This window comes from Molossus molossus, unplaced genomic scaffold (genome assembly GCF_014108415.1).
Source record: "Molossus molossus isolate mMolMol1 unplaced genomic scaffold, mMolMol1.p scaffold_m16_p_1, whole genome shotgun sequence".
NCBI classification, from domain to species: Eukaryota; Metazoa; Chordata; class Mammalia; order Chiroptera; family Molossidae; genus Molossus; species Molossus molossus.
This window is the reverse complement of record NW_023425344.1, coordinates 51088209-51109327: the sequence shown is the minus strand read 5'-3', so window position 1 is coordinate 51109327 and position 21119 is coordinate 51088209. Positions and strand designations below refer to the sequence as shown.

Genomic DNA, 21119 nt, shown 5'->3' with positions numbered 1-21119 from the left:
AAAGGCTGTTTTAAACAGTACCGTCATTGTATGGAACCCCAGCTCATGTCTTCAAGCCTTGTGCACACTCTGAAACTTAGAGCTGAAGGAAGCATCTAACTGACAAACCAGTTGTTCCAAGATGCAGAGGGTCTTAAAAACGACTTAACTGTTATCCTTCAAACACACCCCAAATGACTGCTTTGTGTTCTGTAATGTTAATCCTCTCTAATACTTACTCAAGGCTAAATCTAACAGGGAAAATAATTCTTATCAGACACAATGGGTGAAATCTGAGTCATGGAAAGATTGCAAGGTAAGGTCAAGGGCAAGGAATCACTTTTCCCTAACGCAATCTGCTATGATATGCCTAAACATTAGGGAGATGTTTATGAAGAATTTTTCTCATTTGTGAACATTTCTGTCTTTATTATTTTAATGGTACAGAATAAACACTAGCTAAGAAGCCACTAGTACATAAGAAAAACCAAAAAATTTGGAGGTGTGACTCAAATTAATTATCTTCTTTATCGTATTGAATTAAGAGAATTAGAGGTAGAAGCTGAAAACCTCTCACAATTTAGAAAAGGTTCTAGGAGACAGTCACAAGTCAAGAGACCACAAAGGTCTCAAAGGTACTGATGGTGGAAATTTCAAATGGGTCATCATAGTGACCACAAATAACTTGCCAAAAGCAATGGCCAAAGGATTCCATGGGTGGGGATCATCTTATTAATCATGTTTAATCTTCTCAGGCATTATGTTTTAAGAGTCCATATTCATTAAATAAACACTGGATGTAAAGCTTTCTCATCTAAATTACTAATCCATATTATTTAAAAAAACGATAATGTTTGACCAAATACTTTTCTAGATATCATAGCCTGGTTAACACTATATCCTGATGCTAGGAAACCCCTGGAGTGTTTCAATTGTATCATGTACAATTAAAGTCATGCTGTCTTAACTCCTTCTATTCAGAGTCACTGCAATTTCTGTAATAGTTTAGTATATAATAAAAATTAATTGACTTTTCATTATCAATCAGGGTCAGATGTGATAAGTGACCTCAAATGTTCTCTCTAGAGGCTTAAAGACAAAGAACTCTAAACAAGCAGCAGCTTCTTTTGAAAGGATATCTCAGGGGGCAGGGACAAATATGTATTTCCCAGTAAAGTGGAGAAGAGGAGCTGGGTGGTAGGCAAGGAAGGAAGATTTCTAGGGTTAACAGTTTAGAGTGTGGGTTCTTCCCACCTGTCCCTGACCCTCCCAGCCAGCTGTAACAATGAGGGTGCTGGTGAGATACTAGTGGACGGGGTCTGACCATACCTTCATGGGTAGGCTCTGGGTCAGGCGTAAGTGAGATGTCATCCAGCTCTCGCAGGCAGAGCCATTCTCCATCCATAGACACTCGGAATTTGCAAAGGTAGATGGTCTCCATGGCAGCCTGTGTGATCTTGTCAGTGGTGGGGGTTGGCATATCGGTTGGAGGCGTCAGAGCGGACATGATGACTCAGCTGGGACCACAACACACACACACAAACACACACACACACACCCGACAAAAATAAATAAAAACTCCTCACCAAAACCCCCCAAATCCAAAGCTTTGGAACAAAGCTCTCAAGGGGTGTGGGAGGTTAAAAAAGAACACACACAAGGAAAAATATCTTATGGTTTAAGAACCAACTGTTCAAGATAAACAATTCTATACTATCTTTTCTTATAGATGGTTTCTACTACATAGCAAAATAAAATGATGCTTGTCTTCTCCCTGCTTCACTCCTTTTATCTTCCCTTCCCTACCCCCTTCTTCTTCAGCGGAGCTATAGGCTTTAAATCCTGCACAGCTGCCGCCTTAGCTGGCTTTAAAAAATTGGCCTCTGCATGTACAAGTGAAAAATCCTCCTTCTTTGTGCAGAAAAAAAAACAACAAAAGAAAAAAAAATGAACAACAACAAAAAAATAAACCAATATTTTCAGTTTAGCTTTAAAAAAATCCTGAACTGCAGAAACCACTTCTAGGATCTGCTCAGATGAGCCGGGATGCTGAGTTCTGATAGGATTGGTTGTGCGCAGTAAGCAGGGTGTTGACCAAAATGGCTGACTAATGAACTGAACTGAAAATTCAGGCTCATGTGACCAGCTGCTCTGAACGCAGGGCGAGCAATTCCCAGGATGCTTTATAGATGCTGCTGATGCAGGGAGGGCAATTAGGCTGCTCGCTCTCATCCTGCACAACCCACTTCCAGACTGTGCTAGTCAAACTGTGATCAGACATAACACGATGCACATATCCTCATCAATTCCCCTCACTTTGGGATAAAAACTGGACAACAGGAGGACAATTAACACTGGGTAATACTCCATAGCAAAGATGGTACAAGAGACAGTTAGATTAATTTAATAAGCACATAATCCACCTCTATCTTTTATCCTTACATACCTGGCTATTAAAATTCTTTAATTTACTCTGGTAAAGGTGGTGTTTTAAGAAAAGCTAAAGCAGATTTTCTATTTAAATATTATACTCTCAGGCATTTGTGATTTCTTCTCCAAAGTAACAAAAACGTGACATTTTAGACAGAAATGAAAAACGAAAAAAAAAATCCTTGAAAGTTAAAAATGTAAAATCTTTTCTGATTAATGTCTATTTCACCCCCTATTGATGTTGCTGTATTTGCCACATTTCTGTATTAAGTATATATTTTGTTCCCAATCAGAAGATAAAACTACGCTATATTTTAAAAATTCTCCCACCCTGGAACATCCTAAGGACACATTGGCATATTCTCTTAAACTACCAACCAATTCACCCACCCATACCCACATATATCTATTTATCCAAGGAGATGTTTATACCTTGCTTTCTAGCTACATAAATAACAAGGGGATAAGGGATGATAAAGATTTTCTTTGAGAATGTTCTGGATGATTGAAAACAAGTTTGTTTTTCTTTCTATTCAAGGGTCTAATTGTATAGAGGAACATATAACTTCAGGAAATATATCCCAAGATGATTTATTCCATTCTAGAGATTTCTTATCAAAGGGTACTTTGACTCACTAATTTCTGGAAACCTAAAGAAAAGAATTATCCTTGAATATTACTAAAATTTCATAAATGGTTCATACTAATGTGAGATTAAGCTCAATGAAAAATATGCTAAGAACCAGATTTTGCAGGTCAACAGGCATTTTCATATTGTTAGAGGAAGGCAAACTGATACAATGTAAGAATGTATATAAGTTTATGCATATTTAAAATTAGGAAGAAAATCATTAATTTACTAAGGAAAATAAAACATTCTAGGTTTTGCATATATATATATATATATATTTTAAATTTTTTGTTCTTTATTGATTTTAGAAAACGGGAGAGGGAGAGACATAGAAACATCGATGAGAGAGAACATCGATTGGCCGCCTCCTGCATGCCCCCACATTGGGGATTAGGCCCACAACCTGGGCATGTGCCCTGACTAGAACCAAACTGGTGACCTCTTATTGCATGGGTCGATGCTCAACCTCTGAGCCACACCAGCCAAGCTTCATTTATATTTAGATCTCTTCAAACATTACCTCTGGACCCAGAGTCAGCCATCCATCCATCCTTCCCTCCCTCCCTTCCTTCAATATTCACCAAGTACTCCTCGCTGTCAGGCAGAAATCTAGGCACTGGGCATGCAGCAGTAAGAAAATATCACTTTTTTGAGGAGGCGGAGTTCGCATATCCAAATACAGTACACAAGCCTCCATTTAACACATTCACATTTAATTAGTTTGATTCCTTTCTAGCTAGACATATTCCATGTTATACATTAAAGCTGAATGGGGATAGATAGCTTATTGTTTCACTTTAAGCCTTGCAATACTTCAAAACATAGTAAGCAAGCACTCATTAAAATCTTTAAGTTAGCCCTGGCCGGTTGCTCAGTGGTTAGAGCGTCGGCCTGTGGTCCAGAGAGACCCAGGTTCGGTTCCCGCTACGGGCATGTACCTCGGTTGCAGTTTGGCCCTGGTTGGGTTGTGCGAGAGGCAGCCACTAGATGTGTCCCTTTCATGTCGATGTTTCTCTCTCTCTCTCCCCCTCCTTCCCTCCCACCCTATCTGAACAACAACAACAAAAAGGAATAATGTCCTTAGGTGAGGATAAAAAAATAAAATTAAAAAAATCTTTAAGTTAAACTTATACTGAATAGTTTTTGGAACCACAAAGCCAAACAGGCCTGCTTGGCTATCTGTTTACATGACATCTAGACTCTTAAGTCACTGATACATTCTTAAAATACAGAATAGTGAATACATAAATAAATCTGAATGCTTTGGGATTGCCTGTGGTCCACCCATAGCTCAATTCAGCCTGTCACAAACCATGAGTCTTTCTACCAACCAACCAATAAGCATTTACTAACCCCTGAATAGGAGATTCAGGTTGGTTACAACATACCAGGACAACAACATCTAGGTTAATAAGCAGAGAAACTTGGTTAACTTTCCTTCCAAAGGTCCTTCTCTTCAGTTGGAGGACAGACAGAAGGAAGTCCAAAGCAACAAATACTTTTGCCAAGGAGCAAAACACCTGCCCGCACTGGTTTTCCTTGAGCTTCTCAGAACTATCAGTTTGAGGAGGTATTAGCAGCCATTTCAGAAATAAGGACTGTGGGTGGGAAGGAAAACCTGTACTTCCACTATCTAGTTATATCTGTTTGCAGGTAAACGCCCTTGAGTCTTCAGAATGAACTCATTGCTCGTAAGCAATAAATATACTATGAAAACAAGCACTATTTGTAGAAGACTAATAAAATAATTTGAAATATTGCTTAATTCTGTTTTTACATGTGGGTCTTTACTAAGTGCACATATTAGCTTAGAATATAAAGGTAATATTAAATCATCAGTAAGACATACAAACATTGAACTTTTTTCTCATATCTCATTTTTTTCTCATAAACATACGAATTATAAGATGTGTTGAACTATTTTCTCATTTAACCCCACTTGTGAATAAAGGCACATATCAGTAAACTAATTGTGAGGAGTGCTGGAGTAGTCTGTGGACCGAAACAGAACTGACAGGCCGATGTGAAGTTCAAATCCAAGATGATGATCTTAGTAATAGTGTGTTCTAGCTGCTTATACAGCTCAAAATTTCCACATTGTGATTGATTCAAAGCAAATGAGATTCACATTTCAAGCTTAGACGTTACATTCCTTTTAAAGTATATTTACTCAGTTACTATAAGACAAAGACTCATTTGTTATGCCAAATGTTCCTGTTACACAATGTGGAAAAATTATTACTTAATGGGACTATCATTTATTGAATTTCTATTTTCTGTAAGATGTTTTATAAATACCATATCAAATCCTCACAACAATCCTGCAAAGATCTTGATACTCCCTCTTTTTTTGAATAAGATTTTTTTTCCTTTATTGATTTTTAGACAGAGAGGAAGTGAAAAGGAGAGAGACAGAAATACCGTTGAGAGAGAACATTGATTGGCCACCTCCTGCATGCCCCCCACTGGGGATCGGACCCACAACCTGGGCATGTGTCCTGACCAGGAATCAAATTGGTGACCTCTTGGTGCATGGGTTGACACTCAGCTGCTGAGCCACACGGGCGGAATGATACCCACTCTTTACATACAAGGAAACCAAAGTTAAGCAAAGTGACTGTCCCAAGATCACACAATTAGTAAGTGGCAGATCTGGATTACAGCTGCTTGTGTGTCAATGCCCCAAAGTCCATGTGTTCTTCTACACTTTGCAACTTCAGCCCTCTATCCCAAGGATTACATTTTACTCAGGGAAAATAAGAAGAAACAAAGCAAAACAAAAAAAACACAGGCAAGATCCTCATAAAGTCTCCTAAACGTGAAAAAGAGGACATTTCTATCATCTTTCATACTTTACACCTTAATGCTTCACAAACCATATATTCCATTTAGTCACTCTTATACATTTAGCTCAGGTGTTTAATAAGTGGGCATTTTTTCATAAACTAAGAACTGAGCATGGATCTTTCTGTGTGCAATAATTTCTGAATATGGTGTAAATTGTTGTCTTAAATATATTACACATATGCCTAAACAACAGATTTAGCTTCAGGTTTTTTTTTTTTTTTTTTTTAACTTTATAAAAAGGTTTTCACGCTCTTTATAACCTCCTAAGCCTTTCACTCAACATTGTGTTTTCTAAGATTCATCCACACTATTGTAGCAGCTATAGTTTAACCTTTTGGCTACTATATTACAAGGTTACTACTTTATAAAACATTTTCCAATTCATTTCCAAGCTGGTAAGCATCTGGGTTATTTCTAATTTTTTCATTTTAAATTTTATTTAGAAATGGTCATTACCAAGGCTTTTAGAATGCAGTTTCCCATTTGCTGTAGACATGACCACAAAATATTTTCCCGCTGGGTTTTCTTTCTGCTACGCTGGTAGCATTTAGCCTACTGGGAACATTTTCTTAACTCTTACTTGTTTTCATTGCCTAGATTAGCACTGCCCAATATAAATGCAACACAAACTATATGTGATTTTGTAACAGCCAATGGTAATCTGTGAGATCACCTTAGATCTCTAGAGTCTTGCAGATGTCCTCTGTTGAGGTAATCCTTCTAGGTTGCTAGTGACCAAATAGTTTGTGATCACATGATCATCTCTATTACTATTATATAAGACTGACTGAAATGACAACTGGATTGAGCAAAAAAAAGGAATTAAAGAGTCAAACTCTGGAGAAACTAAGGCAGTGTGTGGAAGGGCTCAGAACATGGGAAATTTCTTAAATAAAAATGTTATTAACTTTAAACAATCGTGCCTATGTTACAAATAATAAAAACCTTTTACACTTTTTGTAAAAAAATTTTTCATTTAGATAATTTTCAGAAATAGATTTCTTTTTATCCCCACCCGAGGACATGTTTCCATTTTTTGTTCAGATAAGAGTGGGAGCGAGAGAGAGGAAGAGAGAGAGAAACATCAACGTGAAAGGGACACATCGAATGGCTGCCACCCACATGACCCAACCAGGGCCAGGGAAAAAGTGCAACCGAGGTATGTGCCCTTAGCAGGAACAGAACCTGGGTCTCTCTGGACTGCAGGCCGACGCTCTAACCGCTGAACCAAACCAGCCAGGGCACAGAAATAGATTTCTTACAGGTATGCCAATTCTTACAGGTTTGAGGGTAAGAGACCATTTCACTTATTTCTTTTATAGTTAGTTATCTCCTATTACCTAGTTCATATTCTGCATGTAATGGTGCTTCTTAAAATGTGTCGACTAGTGCAACCAAATCAGTTTGTAAATCTCACAAGTTGTTTCCCAAGGTGTTTTGGATGGTGGCTTTAAAATTTAAGAAGAAAAACCTCATCTTCCCTCCCCCTCTTTCACTAGTTGCTATTAGCACAAAAGGTTTTCCTTGATAAATTATCATGATGATGAAACTGGTGGAAAGCCCCGATGTTCTGCTAAACTATAAGATTATTCATTGGAACGATCATAATTTATGCACGTGCTCCAGTCCTCCCCCCCACTTCCTTCCCTCTCACTTCCTTCCCTCTTTCAGACAAAAATCTATTATGTTTACTTCTGATGTTGCTAATATTTCTACAATTTTAGGTTTACACACTTGGCAGACTCAGTACTACTTTGTAGATATTAACCAAGGATGGTAATATGTACTTTAAAATGATTATAACTGAGAAGCTGAGTTATTGTTATCATCATTTTTTTTAATCCTCACCTCAGGATATTTTTTCCATTGATTTTTAGAGAGTGGAAGGGAGGGGAGGGGGGGAGAGGGAGAGGGAGAGAGAGTGAGAGTGAGAAACACTGATGTGAGAGACACATTGATTGGTTGCCTCCTGCATGTGCCCCAACCAGGGCTGGGGATCAAACCTGCATCCCAGGTACATGCCCATGACAGGGAATCGAACCTAGGACCCTTTGGTCTGAGGGCCAACACTCTAATCACTGAACCACATGGGCCAGGGCCTGAGTTACTATTTTGTGTTTAAAAAAATTTTTTTTTTCCTTTATTGATTTGAGAGAGAGAAGAAGTGAGAGCGAGAGCGAGAGCGAGAGAGAGAGAGAGAGAGAGAGAGAGAGACACTGATGAATTGGCCACCTTCTGCATGCCCCACACTGGAGATTGGGCCCACAACCTGGGCATGTGTCCTGACTAGGAATCGAACTGGCAACCTTTTGGTGCATGGGTCAATGCTCATGCACTGGCTGGACCTGAATTACTATTTTGTTAGAAACAAATACTACCGGGAGTATTATAATGCATAATCTCGTTACTTGCTAAAATTACCCAGAATAAGGCTAGGAATAACTCCTACCTTAATAACTAAAGCTGATTTCATGGCTAAATAGCAGTAGGCAATGATTTAGAGATGTCAAACTACAACAATTTAGTAGATAGTCTTGGGAAAGTTATCCTCTTGCCTCAATTTACTCAGCTATAAAATAAAACTAACTCACTTCACAAAGATTGTAGGCTTCATGAGAAGAACTTTGTCTGCTTTAATCATCGTTATACATCTGCTTAAAATAGTACCTACCAAATACCTGAGTGTCAACAAATACTTTTGGTATAGATATGTTACACTAAAGTACTCCATATTCTTGCAGTGGTATATTTCCAGCCTCCTGTTTCACTTCAACCACGAAAACCCCCAAGTTCGGGAATATCATGCTATATTTAAGGCCCAACAGGCAGGTCATTCTAACACAGGCTTTACTTATTTGTACCTGACAGAATCATTCATGTAACACGAATAGGGCACCTACTATATGCTAGCCACTAGGAATGTGAAGAAAGAACAAGGGAACAGACAAGAAAAAGGCAATTAGAAGTGTTTTAGAAATTCCTAAGTCCTTGTCACACAGATGGCTGTTCAGTGTTGTTTATATACTTAACTATTTTCTCTATCAAACTGGTGACTTGTGAATTTCACATTCATTCATTTATTTTTAGCAAACAGGACTTTACTGAATAGAACAAGGAACTAGAGGGTTGCTGCTGCCTGAAAAGGAGCCTCTAATTTAGGACATGATTCCAGTTATGGTGAGGCAGGCTGAGAGAACATGTGGGCTCTGGACTCAGAATGCCCACAGCAAATCCTAGATCCACCACTGAGAAGCTGAGTAACCTTGGCAAATTACTTATTTCTGAGCCTGTTTCTTCACTGACCAAATGGGAATAATAACTTCAACAACTTCAGAGTTAAATGAAGCAATGCAAGTAAAACGTGTAGCATGTGCTTGGCACAAAGTAAACAGTCAGTAAATGTCAGCATTATCATCATTATAAATGCTTCTGCCTTCAAGAGTTATGGGGGGGAAAAGCAGAAACTCTATCATCACATGAAATGAAATCAGTTAACATGAATGTTCACGAGGCCAAGACAGAGGAAAGTAAAAAGGAGATCTAAACAAAGGATATGCTGGGCATCTTTTGAGCTTTGAGGAAGGAGAAGAGATGGGTCAGGATTTTACCAGCATTCACATCAGGTGACCAGATTTCCTAAGTTCGTAAAAAGGCAAGGGAAGCAGATGTCTGTGGGAAGTCCCCAAACAGATTCTAGAGTAAGAAGAACCGTATTCTAAAAGCCAGCATGCTAAAGCAATTTCTCCTGCTTTCTACATGCCTCTTGCTGTCACAGCCTGCCAATCTCTCCGTTCCTATGATTATGAGGTTTCAAACTTTTCTGCCTCTGCCCCACCCACCATGTCATGCTCCCTGACACATGCTGAGAGTCATGTTCACTGGTGTGGAACAAGCAGACAATCACTAAGGTGGGCTCTGTGAAGAAGAATACCATGTTGGCCAGTACACCTCAACTCCTGATACGTTTTGGGAAGATTATGAACTTTTCGCAATTACTCAAATATAGTTACAGTACAGGGCATGGCCATATTGATACTTACCCTCTCAAATACCACTGCTTTGTAACTCTAAAAGCATTTCCTTTCACATAATTTCAAGCCAATCCTTTAATGCTTATGATGGACTACTACATTCCCAGAGTAGACTTTAAAGTTCATACTTGAGTCACTTTGTACTACAGAAGGAAGTTTCAATGTTAGTAAGATTTGGGTAGAAATATAATAGTTGTGATGTCCTGCAAAATTCATTGAAATGCTATTCCACTTTTATTTATGACACCTACAGGTTACCTATAGTGCAACGATAAAGAGGAAGGACATCTTTTAGGCAACTCTTAATTATTTAAGGAATTGTAAAAAATACTAGCTAACAGGAAATATCATTATTTCACCCAGTTCATTCTGCCATACGCTCATCATCATCTACCTAGACTTTTTACTACTTATAATCTACACTAGAAAAATTTGTTCTCTTAGCTTCTTGATAAAATTGTACCTCTTTAACACCCAGTTTTCTGTTAAAATTCAAACAAAGAGGGAAAAGATGCAAGACAGAAAGAATACAGTGAGGGGAGTAAGTTTTGAGGCCGACACCAGTCCTTTAGTGTGAAAAGTTGCTTTTCTGGGCCATCTTTCTTCTGCTCCCTCTCCCACCCCACAACCTTTACTGCCCTCTGCCCAAACTGGTTTCGTTAAGGCCTTAGTGAGGGAGCATACAGTGAGTAAGAACATGAGCTTTGGAGTTAGAAATCTGCCATATATACAAATACTGAATCATTATGTTGTACAACTAAAACTAATATGTCATATGTTGGTTATAACTCAAAACAACAAACAAAGCAAACAAAAAAACCCCACACCTCTGGAAATAGGGCCAGAAATCTGTTAACAAGGCCTGCAGGTGACTCTGATGTGCTAAAATTTGAGTTTAGACCTTCTCTAAAACCATAGAATCAGTATCTCCAGAATATAAACTTCTAAATTCAAGGTTACGGTCAGAATTTTTGTATTTTGTAATAATTTAGATAATACCCTCTAGAAACACTGAATTAAATATTCTTATGAAAGACATATGTTATATCCATCTATTTACATGAAGTCTATTTGGACTCCTCCTCCCCATTTTTTCTTTTCAGCTGTCATTGTTAACTAAGTAGTTTTATGTATTGGCTCTTCTATCTGTTGGAAATTTAAAGACTTGCCTCTTATAAATATAACAACAAAAAAAAGATCAATACACATGAAGTTTTTAGCTTCCTGCCTGGCACATAAAAATATTCTATAAATGATAGCCTCGAAGTACTGTTATTACCTTAAGAGTCACATTCTTTATTCGTAATTGTTTGGGTTACCTAACTACTATAAAACGTTTGTCATCTAACTAAGAGCCTTTTAGGATCCTTTAGTATCCAGAATGAAGTGAAGATCAGAAATAAGAAAAAAAGAAACTTCTTGTCTATAAAGGATGAACGTATGGTTATTAATAGGGGAGCAGCCAAAACAGTCAAAGACTCAGAGATGACACCTAACATGCTGAAATTGTTGCTTCGTCAATCAGAAGCGTGATCTGACTTTTTGATAATGCCAAACCAGAAAGGTAGGTAAAACAAAAGAAAGGAGGCAGAAGAGAAGGGAGAAACTGGCTGGGAAGACAAACTGCAATAGTTTAGGCACCAGCGGTGATAAAAGCGGAATCAGGAAGGCTAGCAGCAGACTGGCTGTTTAGTCACAAAGCAGGAAATGCAGGCATGACCCAGCTCTCCACATTTCAGAAGCTCAGGATGTCCCTGGTAATTTTAGCTGTGTGTGAAAAGTGACCCCCCACTGCATTTCAATATTCTTTTTTTCCCCTCACCCGAGGACATTTTTTTTGTATTTATCTGGAGATAGAGCAGGAGGGAAAGAGGGAGGAAGAGAGGGAAACATCGATGTGAGAGAGACGCATCGAGTGGTCACCAACTACACGATCCCAGCCCTTAGAGGGAACTGAACCCTGGCCTCTCTGGTCTGAGGGCCGGCGCTCTAACCACTGATCAAAACTGGCCAGGGTCATTTCAATATTCTTAAGGGCTAACCTCCAGTTCTCTGGTGGTCACTAATTTACAATTACATATTGTTGGAAGATGTTACATTTCTGAGGTTTATTATTTTTTTATTGGCACTTGCTTATATCTGCCATTTGACAAAACAGCATTTAATGGATCAAAAAGTGGCTCTTTGCATTCTTAACTTAGTTGGAAAAGAACTGAAGGCTAACAGATTTGTGAAACAGTACTGTAAATGCAGCACTTCTCTACATTAATTATATCAAAACAACGTCTTTAAAAGTCACAAGTCAAGCTGCTGTTCCCAAAACTACTAGCATGAAGGTGAGTGCTCAAAAGTTTGGGTTCTGATGGTTCAACAAGCCCTCCATATCTCCCAATTCTGGGCAGCTGCCTCGATATTTACAAGACATAATAAATTATGTCTGTCTTTTCAAAATTTAAAAAGCACATTAATCAGATGAACTGATTAATGTATATTCAACTCCTGACCAGGTATGTTTTCTAAAATACTACTAAACAACGAAAGAAGACACACACACATTCACAATAAATAGAAATGTCTGTGGAGGAGAACCTAAAATAAATGAATATATATATATGTATATACACACACACACTGATATATATATACATATATATACATATCTTTGTACTATATGTGTGTTTATGTATGAAACTGTGAACATAAAGGTAATTTTCTCACCTTAAATATTCATCCCTTGATTTATATGTAAGAAAGGTCCTTCTCCAAATCAGAGATTCTTAAAGTACATCTGTGAAAAACAGTCAAATGCATCTAGGAGCCTCTCTCTGCATTCTCCAGGGCTCAAGCAAGGCTCTCACTGTTAAGTATACTGACTTAGACATGGGTAGTCATAGTAATGCTGCCAGTCCTTTCCAAGGTTTATTTATTTATTTACTTTCTATTCCTCTCCTAATCCTCCTCTAATTTCAAACACAGAACATACAAATACAGAAAGAAGCCTGCTTCTTTGTGAGTGGGACACTTTTTTTTTTTTGTATACTGCTATAATTGGGAGAGAAAACACAAGGGCAGAGATGTGGACTCTGCATGGCATTGCCTTACACATAAAAGTTTGGGGCAGCTCTGAGAGTTGGAAGGGAAGAGTAACTGTCAATAGAAGCTGGTCATGCTGCAGATGGCAGGAGTGCCTCTTCCCGCCAATGCCAAGGAGAAGCCATCTGCTGCCCATCCACAAGATGACTTCTAAAGTTAGAATGGAAAAGGGAGGCATTAAAAGTATTGGACCACGGCATGCAAGTAGTTCCTTCTTATATAGTTGATGAAAAACTGGTATGGAAGGTCATATAGCAAGGAGAGAAAGACCCCATTAAATATGAACATCTACATGTCTGTGAATCTATGCAAAAGTTTGGAAAGAAAACTCACCAAAATCAAAGGTGGTGTCCTCAGATAATAAATGGTGGTGGTAATGGGGGTTGGGGTACCTGGGGGCTCACAGAGAGGAAAGTTCACTTTGTACTCAATGTACTTATGTATTATAAAACATCTAAAAATGGGATCCATATGTTATTCACAATTTTTAAAAATGGTATGACAGAAACTTTTGTGAGATTTAAAAGCTAGAAGCACAAAAACTTAGCAGATTACCAGCCCTCAAAGACTCAGAAAGGAACATAACTCAGCGAAGCACATTAGAAGCCTTCTTTCACACTTCATTTAAGCATGCTGAATATTTGATGAACATTATATCCTGCAAGAGTTTACAGTGACACAGTACACATCACAAATCCTGAAACTTCAGGCTACCTCTTCTGCACACATTTTTGCTATCTCCATCGGTGTCTTTTAAAACAAAGCTTCTGAACTCAAATGTAAAAATTAACTTTAAAATCTGATTATGGTCAGGATTTCTAAAATAAAAAGAGAATGCCTTAATATACAGGGTGGGGTAAAAGTAGCTCTACAGTTGTGAATACACAAAACAGTTTATCCTTGCATGATTATTTATTAATTACTGTATTATTTTCCATATGAACTAACTGTAAATCCACTTTTGCCCCACCCTGTAGTCTCTCAAAATTATTATATATTATACACTTTTGGCAAATACATTAGCCAGAGTTAAAAACTGAGTGTTGGGGAAGCAAATATTCACTGGATGTTTAGGTTGAGTGCAAGTATTGTCCTGGTAATTGAAATGAGAAGTTTTTTTATTTTTTTATTATCCTCATCCGAGGACATTTTTCCATCAGATAGAGTGGGAAGGAGAGGGGGAGAGAGATAGAGAGAGAGAGAGAGAGAGAGAGAGAGAAAGAGAAAGAGAGAGAGAGAAACATTGATGTGAAAGAGACACATCGAGTGGTTGCCACCGGAATGACCCAACCATGGCCCGAGATAAACTGCAACTGAAGTAAGTGCCCTTAGCGGGAACCAAACCTGGGTCTCTCTGGACCACAGGCCGACGCTCTAACCACTGAGAAAAACTGGCCAGGGCGAGAAGTCTTTTAAAAAACTATTTGGTCTTGCCCTGGCCGGTTTGGCTCAGTGGTTGGAGCATAGGCGTGCAGACCAGAGAGTCCAGGGTTTGGTTCCTGCTAAGGGCACATACCTTAGTTGGGGCACATCCCTAGCCCCGGTTGGAGTCCTGTGGGTGGCAACCACTCGATGTGTGTCTCTCTCAATCGATGTTTCTCTCTCTCTCTTCCTTCTCTCCCTCTCGCTCTATCTGAAGATAAATGCAAAAATGTCCTTGGTTGAGGATAAAAAACAACAACAAGAAAACCTGTTTGGTCTCAGTTGCTCAAATGGACAGTCAGGAGAGCTAGGGTTCTGATATCCAGGTATACCATAGAAAGCAATACTGCACTTACTGCAGGGCAGCAACAAGGAATTATTTTTATTAATAAACAGAGTATTCCTTTTCCCAAGTATGTGTGGGTTCTAGAGTACTTATAAAAATAACAGGTAAAAATAAATACTCAGTCCAAAACAAAAACTATTTTAAGTCAATTTTATATTTTAATAAAATATGTGACAGTGATCTTATTCTAATTTGAAATGTCCTTAGTTAGTGACTGGTCTTTAAACACAGTGGAAGTGGGCCCTGGCCAGTGTGGCTCAGTTGGTTGGTTGGAAAGGTGGTAGGTTGGATTCCCAGTAAGGGCATATACCAGGTTTCAGGTTCAATCCTGTGGTCGGGATGCATGCAGGAGGTAACCGATCAATGTTTCTCTCTCTCTCTCCCTCTAAAATCAATGAAAAAGCATATCCTCAGGTGAGGATTTTTAAAAAATCAATAAAGAAACACAGTGGAAGTGGGGTTCTGGCATTTTCCCAGTAATTTTTTCTGAGCACTTACACCCAATTCATTATTTCATAAATAAAGACCATTAGGAGTGATTAGAACTTTATGTGCTAACAACTGTGCCATACACCTTCTGTTATTGTAGGGAGGAATCAAATAAAATGAACTGAAATGGAAATTAATCCCCACTAGTTATACTGGTCAACAGCTGAAAAACTCTTCTACTTCAAACCCTGTACCACAACTGTTACAGAGTTACAAAGAACTGATAGGAGTGTCTTCTTCATTTTATAGTAATGTGGTTAATAAACAGATTACACAGAAATAAAACACTCTGAGAAAAATAGAGGCTGTACTTCAAGAACAAAGTGAAAAGTAGATTCCTTAGAAAATGAAAAGCAGTGTTGAGACTATCCTTATCAAATTCTGCTTATAAGAGGGCTCATTTCTGCCTTGATTAGATAGATACTCCCATCTGGAGATTAGTGCTGACGACTGCAGCACACAAATCAGGGTTTTACTAAGACTCTTAGTCAATGGTCACTGTTGGTCCTCTTTGTAGGTAAGTAAAAAAGGAAAGTAATAAAAGTAACACTGGACTACATCTAATGGATAATAACCTAGGAAGAATCATCCCATCACAATTTTGGACATGTGGTGTTTGCTTAAAGAGCATGAGATTGGTAGGCAAGGAATCTGGGTCAACTTCATTCCTTCTCTTAATGTGACTTAGGACAAATCACTTAAAAGTGGCATCATATTTGGTTCACAGAACTGTGAGGATTAACTATGATAATCACAATCCAGCCACCGAGGAAATATTTAACTAATGTAGTAATCTTTTCCTAGCTGATGGATCAAACAGCAGAAAAAGGAAAGTCAGGGTTTCTTGGTAGTGCAGAGCAATTAAAAGATTTCCCTTGGTGCTAAAAAAAAAATTTTTAGCTCTATGAGGGGGTGGGGGTGGGGGGGCTCATCATCCTAGGCAAGTTTCTCCCCTCTTTCATACAGCAAAGTATTTCGCATTTATATATTATCATGCCTTGTATCTTCAGTCACATTTTCACAGTGTAAGCTCTTGTCTTTTTGAATCAGATTTAACACTTCTTCATGAGTCTTTTACACACAATCGCCTACTCTAGGGCCACGCTCATTACAAGCAGCAGTAAACATTTGTTGACTGAAATGGCACAAAGTGAGGTCAGCTTGCATTCAGAGAGCTCCTGTGACACTGGTTTTAAAAGGTGGAGGCCTCTTCCAGCCAAACACACAATCCTGGGAGGTGCCCCTCCACAGCCACCATTCCTTTCCCGTCACCTCGCGCACCGTTCTTAATTTCTTTTCCCAGTCCGGGGGGCGGATCTGTAATATTTACCGCTGTGGAGCGAAAGCTCATAAAAATTTTACTGGTACAACTGAGGCCGCCCCGGCGGCGGCGGCGCAGCAACCACACCTACTTGGCTGCAGCGGCGCGGGGAGCCCGCAGAAGGCGGGCCAGCGGGGCTGCTGGGGTCTGGGTGCCGCCCCCTCCTCGACTCCTCCCGGGAAGGCTCCCAGCCGGGACGGGGTCTGGGACCCGGCGAGCACGTGAGCATCTGGCGAGGATGAGCGCCCGGCCCAGGAGAGGAGGGGAGGCCGCGCCGGGCGGGAACCCGCGGCCAGGGGAGACTTGGAGGTAAATAACCGGGCGCCCGGACCACGGCCGCCTCTGCACCCCGGGACAGGTGCTTCCCCAGAGCCCCCACCTCCCCGCCGGCCCGACGCCCCGCTCCCGAGACCCAACGGGAGGCGGAGCTCCGCGGGCCCGGCCGGCCCTTCCCCGCCGCCACTCACGGTGCTTGCCGCCGCCGCCGCCGCCGCCCGGGTAGCTCAGCAGCAGGAAGGGCAGCGGGGAGCCCGGCGACGGCGGGGTCCTCCAGGCGCGTTGCTGCGGCGGCGGACGCGCTGCGAAGCCGGCGCCTCCATCGCCCGGGTAGAGCAGGAAGAAGGGGGCGGCCACCGGCGAGCCGGGGTCCGACTGCCCGCCGGGGGAGCCCGGCGGCGGCCCCGCCTCGCCCTCTCGGTCCTCGCCCCCTCGGTCCGCGCCCCCGGTCGCAGCGTGACTTGGCTCCTCCAGCCGCTGCTCCCCGCCCGGCGCCGACTCCTCGCTGTAACTTTCCGCGCCGGCGGCGGGCGGCGGTGAGGTCTCAGCCATGCTCGCGCTTTCCTGCGCCGCCGCCTGCGACTCGCGCCCGGCCTGGGCGGGGGAGCAGAGGGTCACGGTGGGGCGCCGCTGCCCCGTCCCGTCCGCACCGCCGCCGCCACCTTTCTCCTTGGCCGCGGGCCGGCGTCTGGGCCCCGCCGCTCGGTCTACTGCCCGCCCCGCCGGGGTCCGAGCCAGCTGGGGGGACGGCCCCGCCCGACGGTACAGCCTCCTTACCGGCCGCCCCCTCCCGATGCTCCTCCCGCCCCGGCCCCCAGCCTGCGGCGCGGCTCCCCTAGGGGGCGGTGTCCTCCTCGCCCACTTCCCACCCTCGCCCGCGCCGGCCGCGCTGCCCCCCCGCCGCCCGGGGAGGAGAGGGCGCGCCGGGCCTCGTGCTCGGCGCCCCCAGCACGGCCCGCCGAGGCGGTCAGGCGTGTTTGCCCCCCGGGCCGGGGAAGCTGGGAGCCCTGCGAAATACCTAGAGGCGTTTTTGTGTGTGACCGCCCGACTTCACCGCCGAGGGACAAAGGTCTGGGTGGAAGAAGCAGCGAAAGCTAATTCTAAAAAGGATCCTCCCCGCCCGCAGCCCCCCGGGTGTTCAACTGTACCCTTTGCCTTTCACACACTAGAACTTTAAACGTCGATTCACGGTTTTGATTCAGGAGCTTTTTGTGTGAGAAACCAGGGGTGGGTGTCTTCCTTCCCCCACCTCTTTTGTTCCCTGTCATGTGGCCGTACAGAAACCGTGAATTTGCTCTGCCTCGAACTCCCTGGTTTCCGCGCCGGCGGCGCAGAAGTGCGCTGGACGCCCAGCCGCTTGGCCTTCATATGACGGGTTCTGTTACCGGTCGACGGCTTTCCCTGTCGCCGCCTCGCTCCTCATCGCCCACGGTTGCTTTATTTGGACTTTGAATCAGTTGATTACCGATCCAGTGATTCCCATTAGTAAACATCTCTAATCAAGACGGTTTCTAGTTACGACCACTCTTCTTTACGCTGGATTCTGTGCATGTGCCCCCGTAAGTCCGGGAGGATGGGCTTTGTGTTAGGGTTGTAAAATGCTGGCATGGAATCCATGTTGACTCATAATTAAAATCACTGTTGTGTAACGTGTTACCCACCTGCTTTTCCCTCTTACTCTGGTCTGTCTTTACCTCTGTAGGGGAAGGTATTTCTTTAACAGGAAAAGTAAACCTTTTTATTGTTACTCTCCGGAAATCACTCTTGAAATTACCACAAGAAATTGCCATGCGGCTTTCACCAAATCTTTTAGATAAGTATTTTAAAAGGACAAATTTACAAGAAGCTAGCTTCAAGCAGTCAGAAAATTTCTTGGGAGCTTTTCACTTTCTGGCATTTCCCTGACCTGTAGATCCCCGCGCTACTGCCTGCTTGAGTAAGATGTCATCTGAGCCTAGATTCTTCTAATATAAAATGATTATATTACTTACTCATGGGTATATTGTGGGGCTTAAATAAGAAATATAAGTAAAGCCTTTAGAACAGGGTCTGCCATATGGTAAAATAATAAAAATTAGCTACATTTTATTATTTTGGCAAAACAGCATATAACTTAGTAAGAACACACTTAATTAAAAGAAAAAACTTTCATCATATCTTTAAATTTTTGGAAGGTTGTTGGGCGTTTTCATTTCAGTCTTGGTGATGGTGAGAATATTGATTTAAAAAAACGTATTTGCCTTTTAGGAAGTGCAAATTGTATAATACCTTGAAGAGAAAAACTAAAAGATTCCAGATGTAGAGAACTGTTTCTCTTTTTCTGTAGAGAACTGTTCACATTGTTCACATTTTATTTTAGCCCCCAGACATAACTACAGGTAAAGACAGGTTTCAGTTATTGCAACCTGACACAGAATCCACAATTTGTTCTAAAAGCTTGTTGTCTGCACCAATTTTCTCTTAAAAATTAAAAAAAAAATCAATTACAATTGATATTCTATATTATATTAGTTTCAGGTGTACAGAATAGTGGTTAGACATTTACATAACTTACGAGGTGATCCCCCATAACTCTAGTGTCCACCTGACACCATACATAGTTATTACAATTTTTTTTTTTTTGGTATGTGCCCCTAGTGGGAACCGAACTAGGGACGCTCTGGTCTGCAGGCTGACGCTTCAACCGTTGAGCCAAACAGCCAGGGCTACAATATTATTGATTATATTTTCTATGCTGTACTTTACATTCCCTGACTATTCTGTAACTGCCGATTTATACTTAATCCTTCACTTTTTCACCAGCCCCCTCCCTCCCAACCCTGTATTATATGGTTTTAACACCCATCCTTAACAGGATCTTTTACCTTGTTTTTGCATGCAGAAATTTGGAAGTATCATTATATTCTTGTCAGGTTCCTTTATAGAGATGTTTTGCAATGTTTAAGTAAAGAATTTGACAAGAATATATACTTAAGCCATTGTAGAAGAAAAGAGCAGAGTCCTCACAAATCACTCTTGTTTTTTTAGACTTAATAGTCTCTTTAATAGGAGGGTAATCTTAGGGACAGAAAAAAATTATGTCCCAATGAAAACACAATACCCAGTTTTGGGTATTGAACTCCAGTGCAGTTAACTGTCTTCAAAGTTTTTTTTTTTTTAAATCTTTATTGTTGAATGTAGAATGTATTACAGATGTTTCTCATTTTTCCCCCATTGACCCCCTCCTCCCCACTCCCGCCCCCCTCCCGCCTTTTCCCTCCCTATTGTCTGTGTCCATTGGTTATGCATATAAGTTCTTTGGTTTACTTCTTCCCACCCCCCAACCCCTTTCCCTTTGAAGGTTGTCAGTCTAGCAATGAATTCATACTTCTTAATCCCTTCACCTTTTTCACCCATTCCTCCAACCCCCTCCCATCTGGCAACCAACACAATGTTCTCTGTATCTATGAGAATGTTTCTGTTCTACCTGTTCATTTTGTTTGTAGATTCCATTGTTGATAGATATGTATTGATTGCCATTTTGTTTTCTCATATATTTTATCTTTTTCTTCAAAAAGACCCTTCATCATTTCATATAATAATGGTTTGGTGGTGATGAACTCCTTTAACTTTTTCTTGTCTGGGAAAGTCTTTATATGGCCATCGATTCTAAATGACGGCTTTGCAGGATAGAGTAATCTTGGTTGTAGGTTCTTGCTTTTCATCACTCTGAATATTTCTTACAAATCACTCTTGAGAAAGGCCAATAAGCAGCCAAGGGAGTCATTAAGTTAACAAAGTATGAAATACTATCTAGTCTAAATTGCTAACTTTCTCCTTTCTAGTTAGCCAAGGTATCTATAGGTATTAGAGACACTGACATGCTGTGGAGTCTTGCAGTGTATTGTCTTTTTTTTTTTAATGCCATTCTTCTTTTAAAAACAGTTCTTTTTCTAATTTGCATCATTAAGTGGCAATGTAATGAATATAGAAAATCAGCTGAAACACGAGTCCCTTAAATTTTACAAGGAATGCTATTTACGAGCATTTTCTTTAAAGGTGATGATACTCCAAGTCCCTAGTTTCTTATGCTTTTAACTTTTGGATCAATAATGTAATCACAGCTCTGCATAACCTCTAGTGACGTAAAGGGCTGATTCAGCTGCTACACACATTTAGGGAAGCCAAGATTATAAAAATAAGCCTGAACATGTTGCTCCTTCTTGAAAATGCACAGAACATCTTCCTATACTTTTTTTTTGCTTTACTGATTTT

The 21119-nt window shown here is 41.0% G+C and overlaps 2 protein-coding genes and 1 non-coding gene across 6 annotated transcripts in view; 2 read left to right on the top strand and 1 right to left on the bottom strand.

Annotated features, from left to right (window-relative positions):
- Positions 1 to 17599, bottom strand: part of RUFY3 (RUN and FYVE domain containing 3) — an 82456-nt gene extending 64857 nt beyond the window's left edge. Inside the window, exon 1 of one of the 4 annotated variants that reach the window (XM_036252615.1) lies at positions 17057 to 17599. In XM_036252615.1, the coding sequence (XP_036108508.1) occupies positions 17057 to 17417 (361 nt within the window). In that variant the 5' untranslated portion in view covers positions 17418 to 17599. Of the gene's footprint in view, positions 1 to 1308; positions 2097 to 17056 lie in introns of those variants that run through there. The other 3 variants (XM_036252623.1, XM_036252653.1, XM_036252644.1) reach the window with 3 other exon arrangements.
- LOC118622492 lies at positions 6334 to 6454 on the top strand. Its single transcript, XR_004958066.1, has one exon. It is a non-coding gene; the product is annotated as a small nucleolar RNA SNORA32 (small nucleolar RNA).
- Positions 16788 to 21119, top strand: part of JCHAIN (joining chain of multimeric IgA and IgM) — a 46478-nt gene continuing 42146 nt past the window's right edge. Inside the window, exon 1 of the mRNA XM_036252696.1 lies at positions 16788 to 16898. The gene's annotated coding sequence lies outside the window, so the exon portion shown is untranslated. The remainder of the gene's footprint in view (positions 16899 to 21119) is intronic.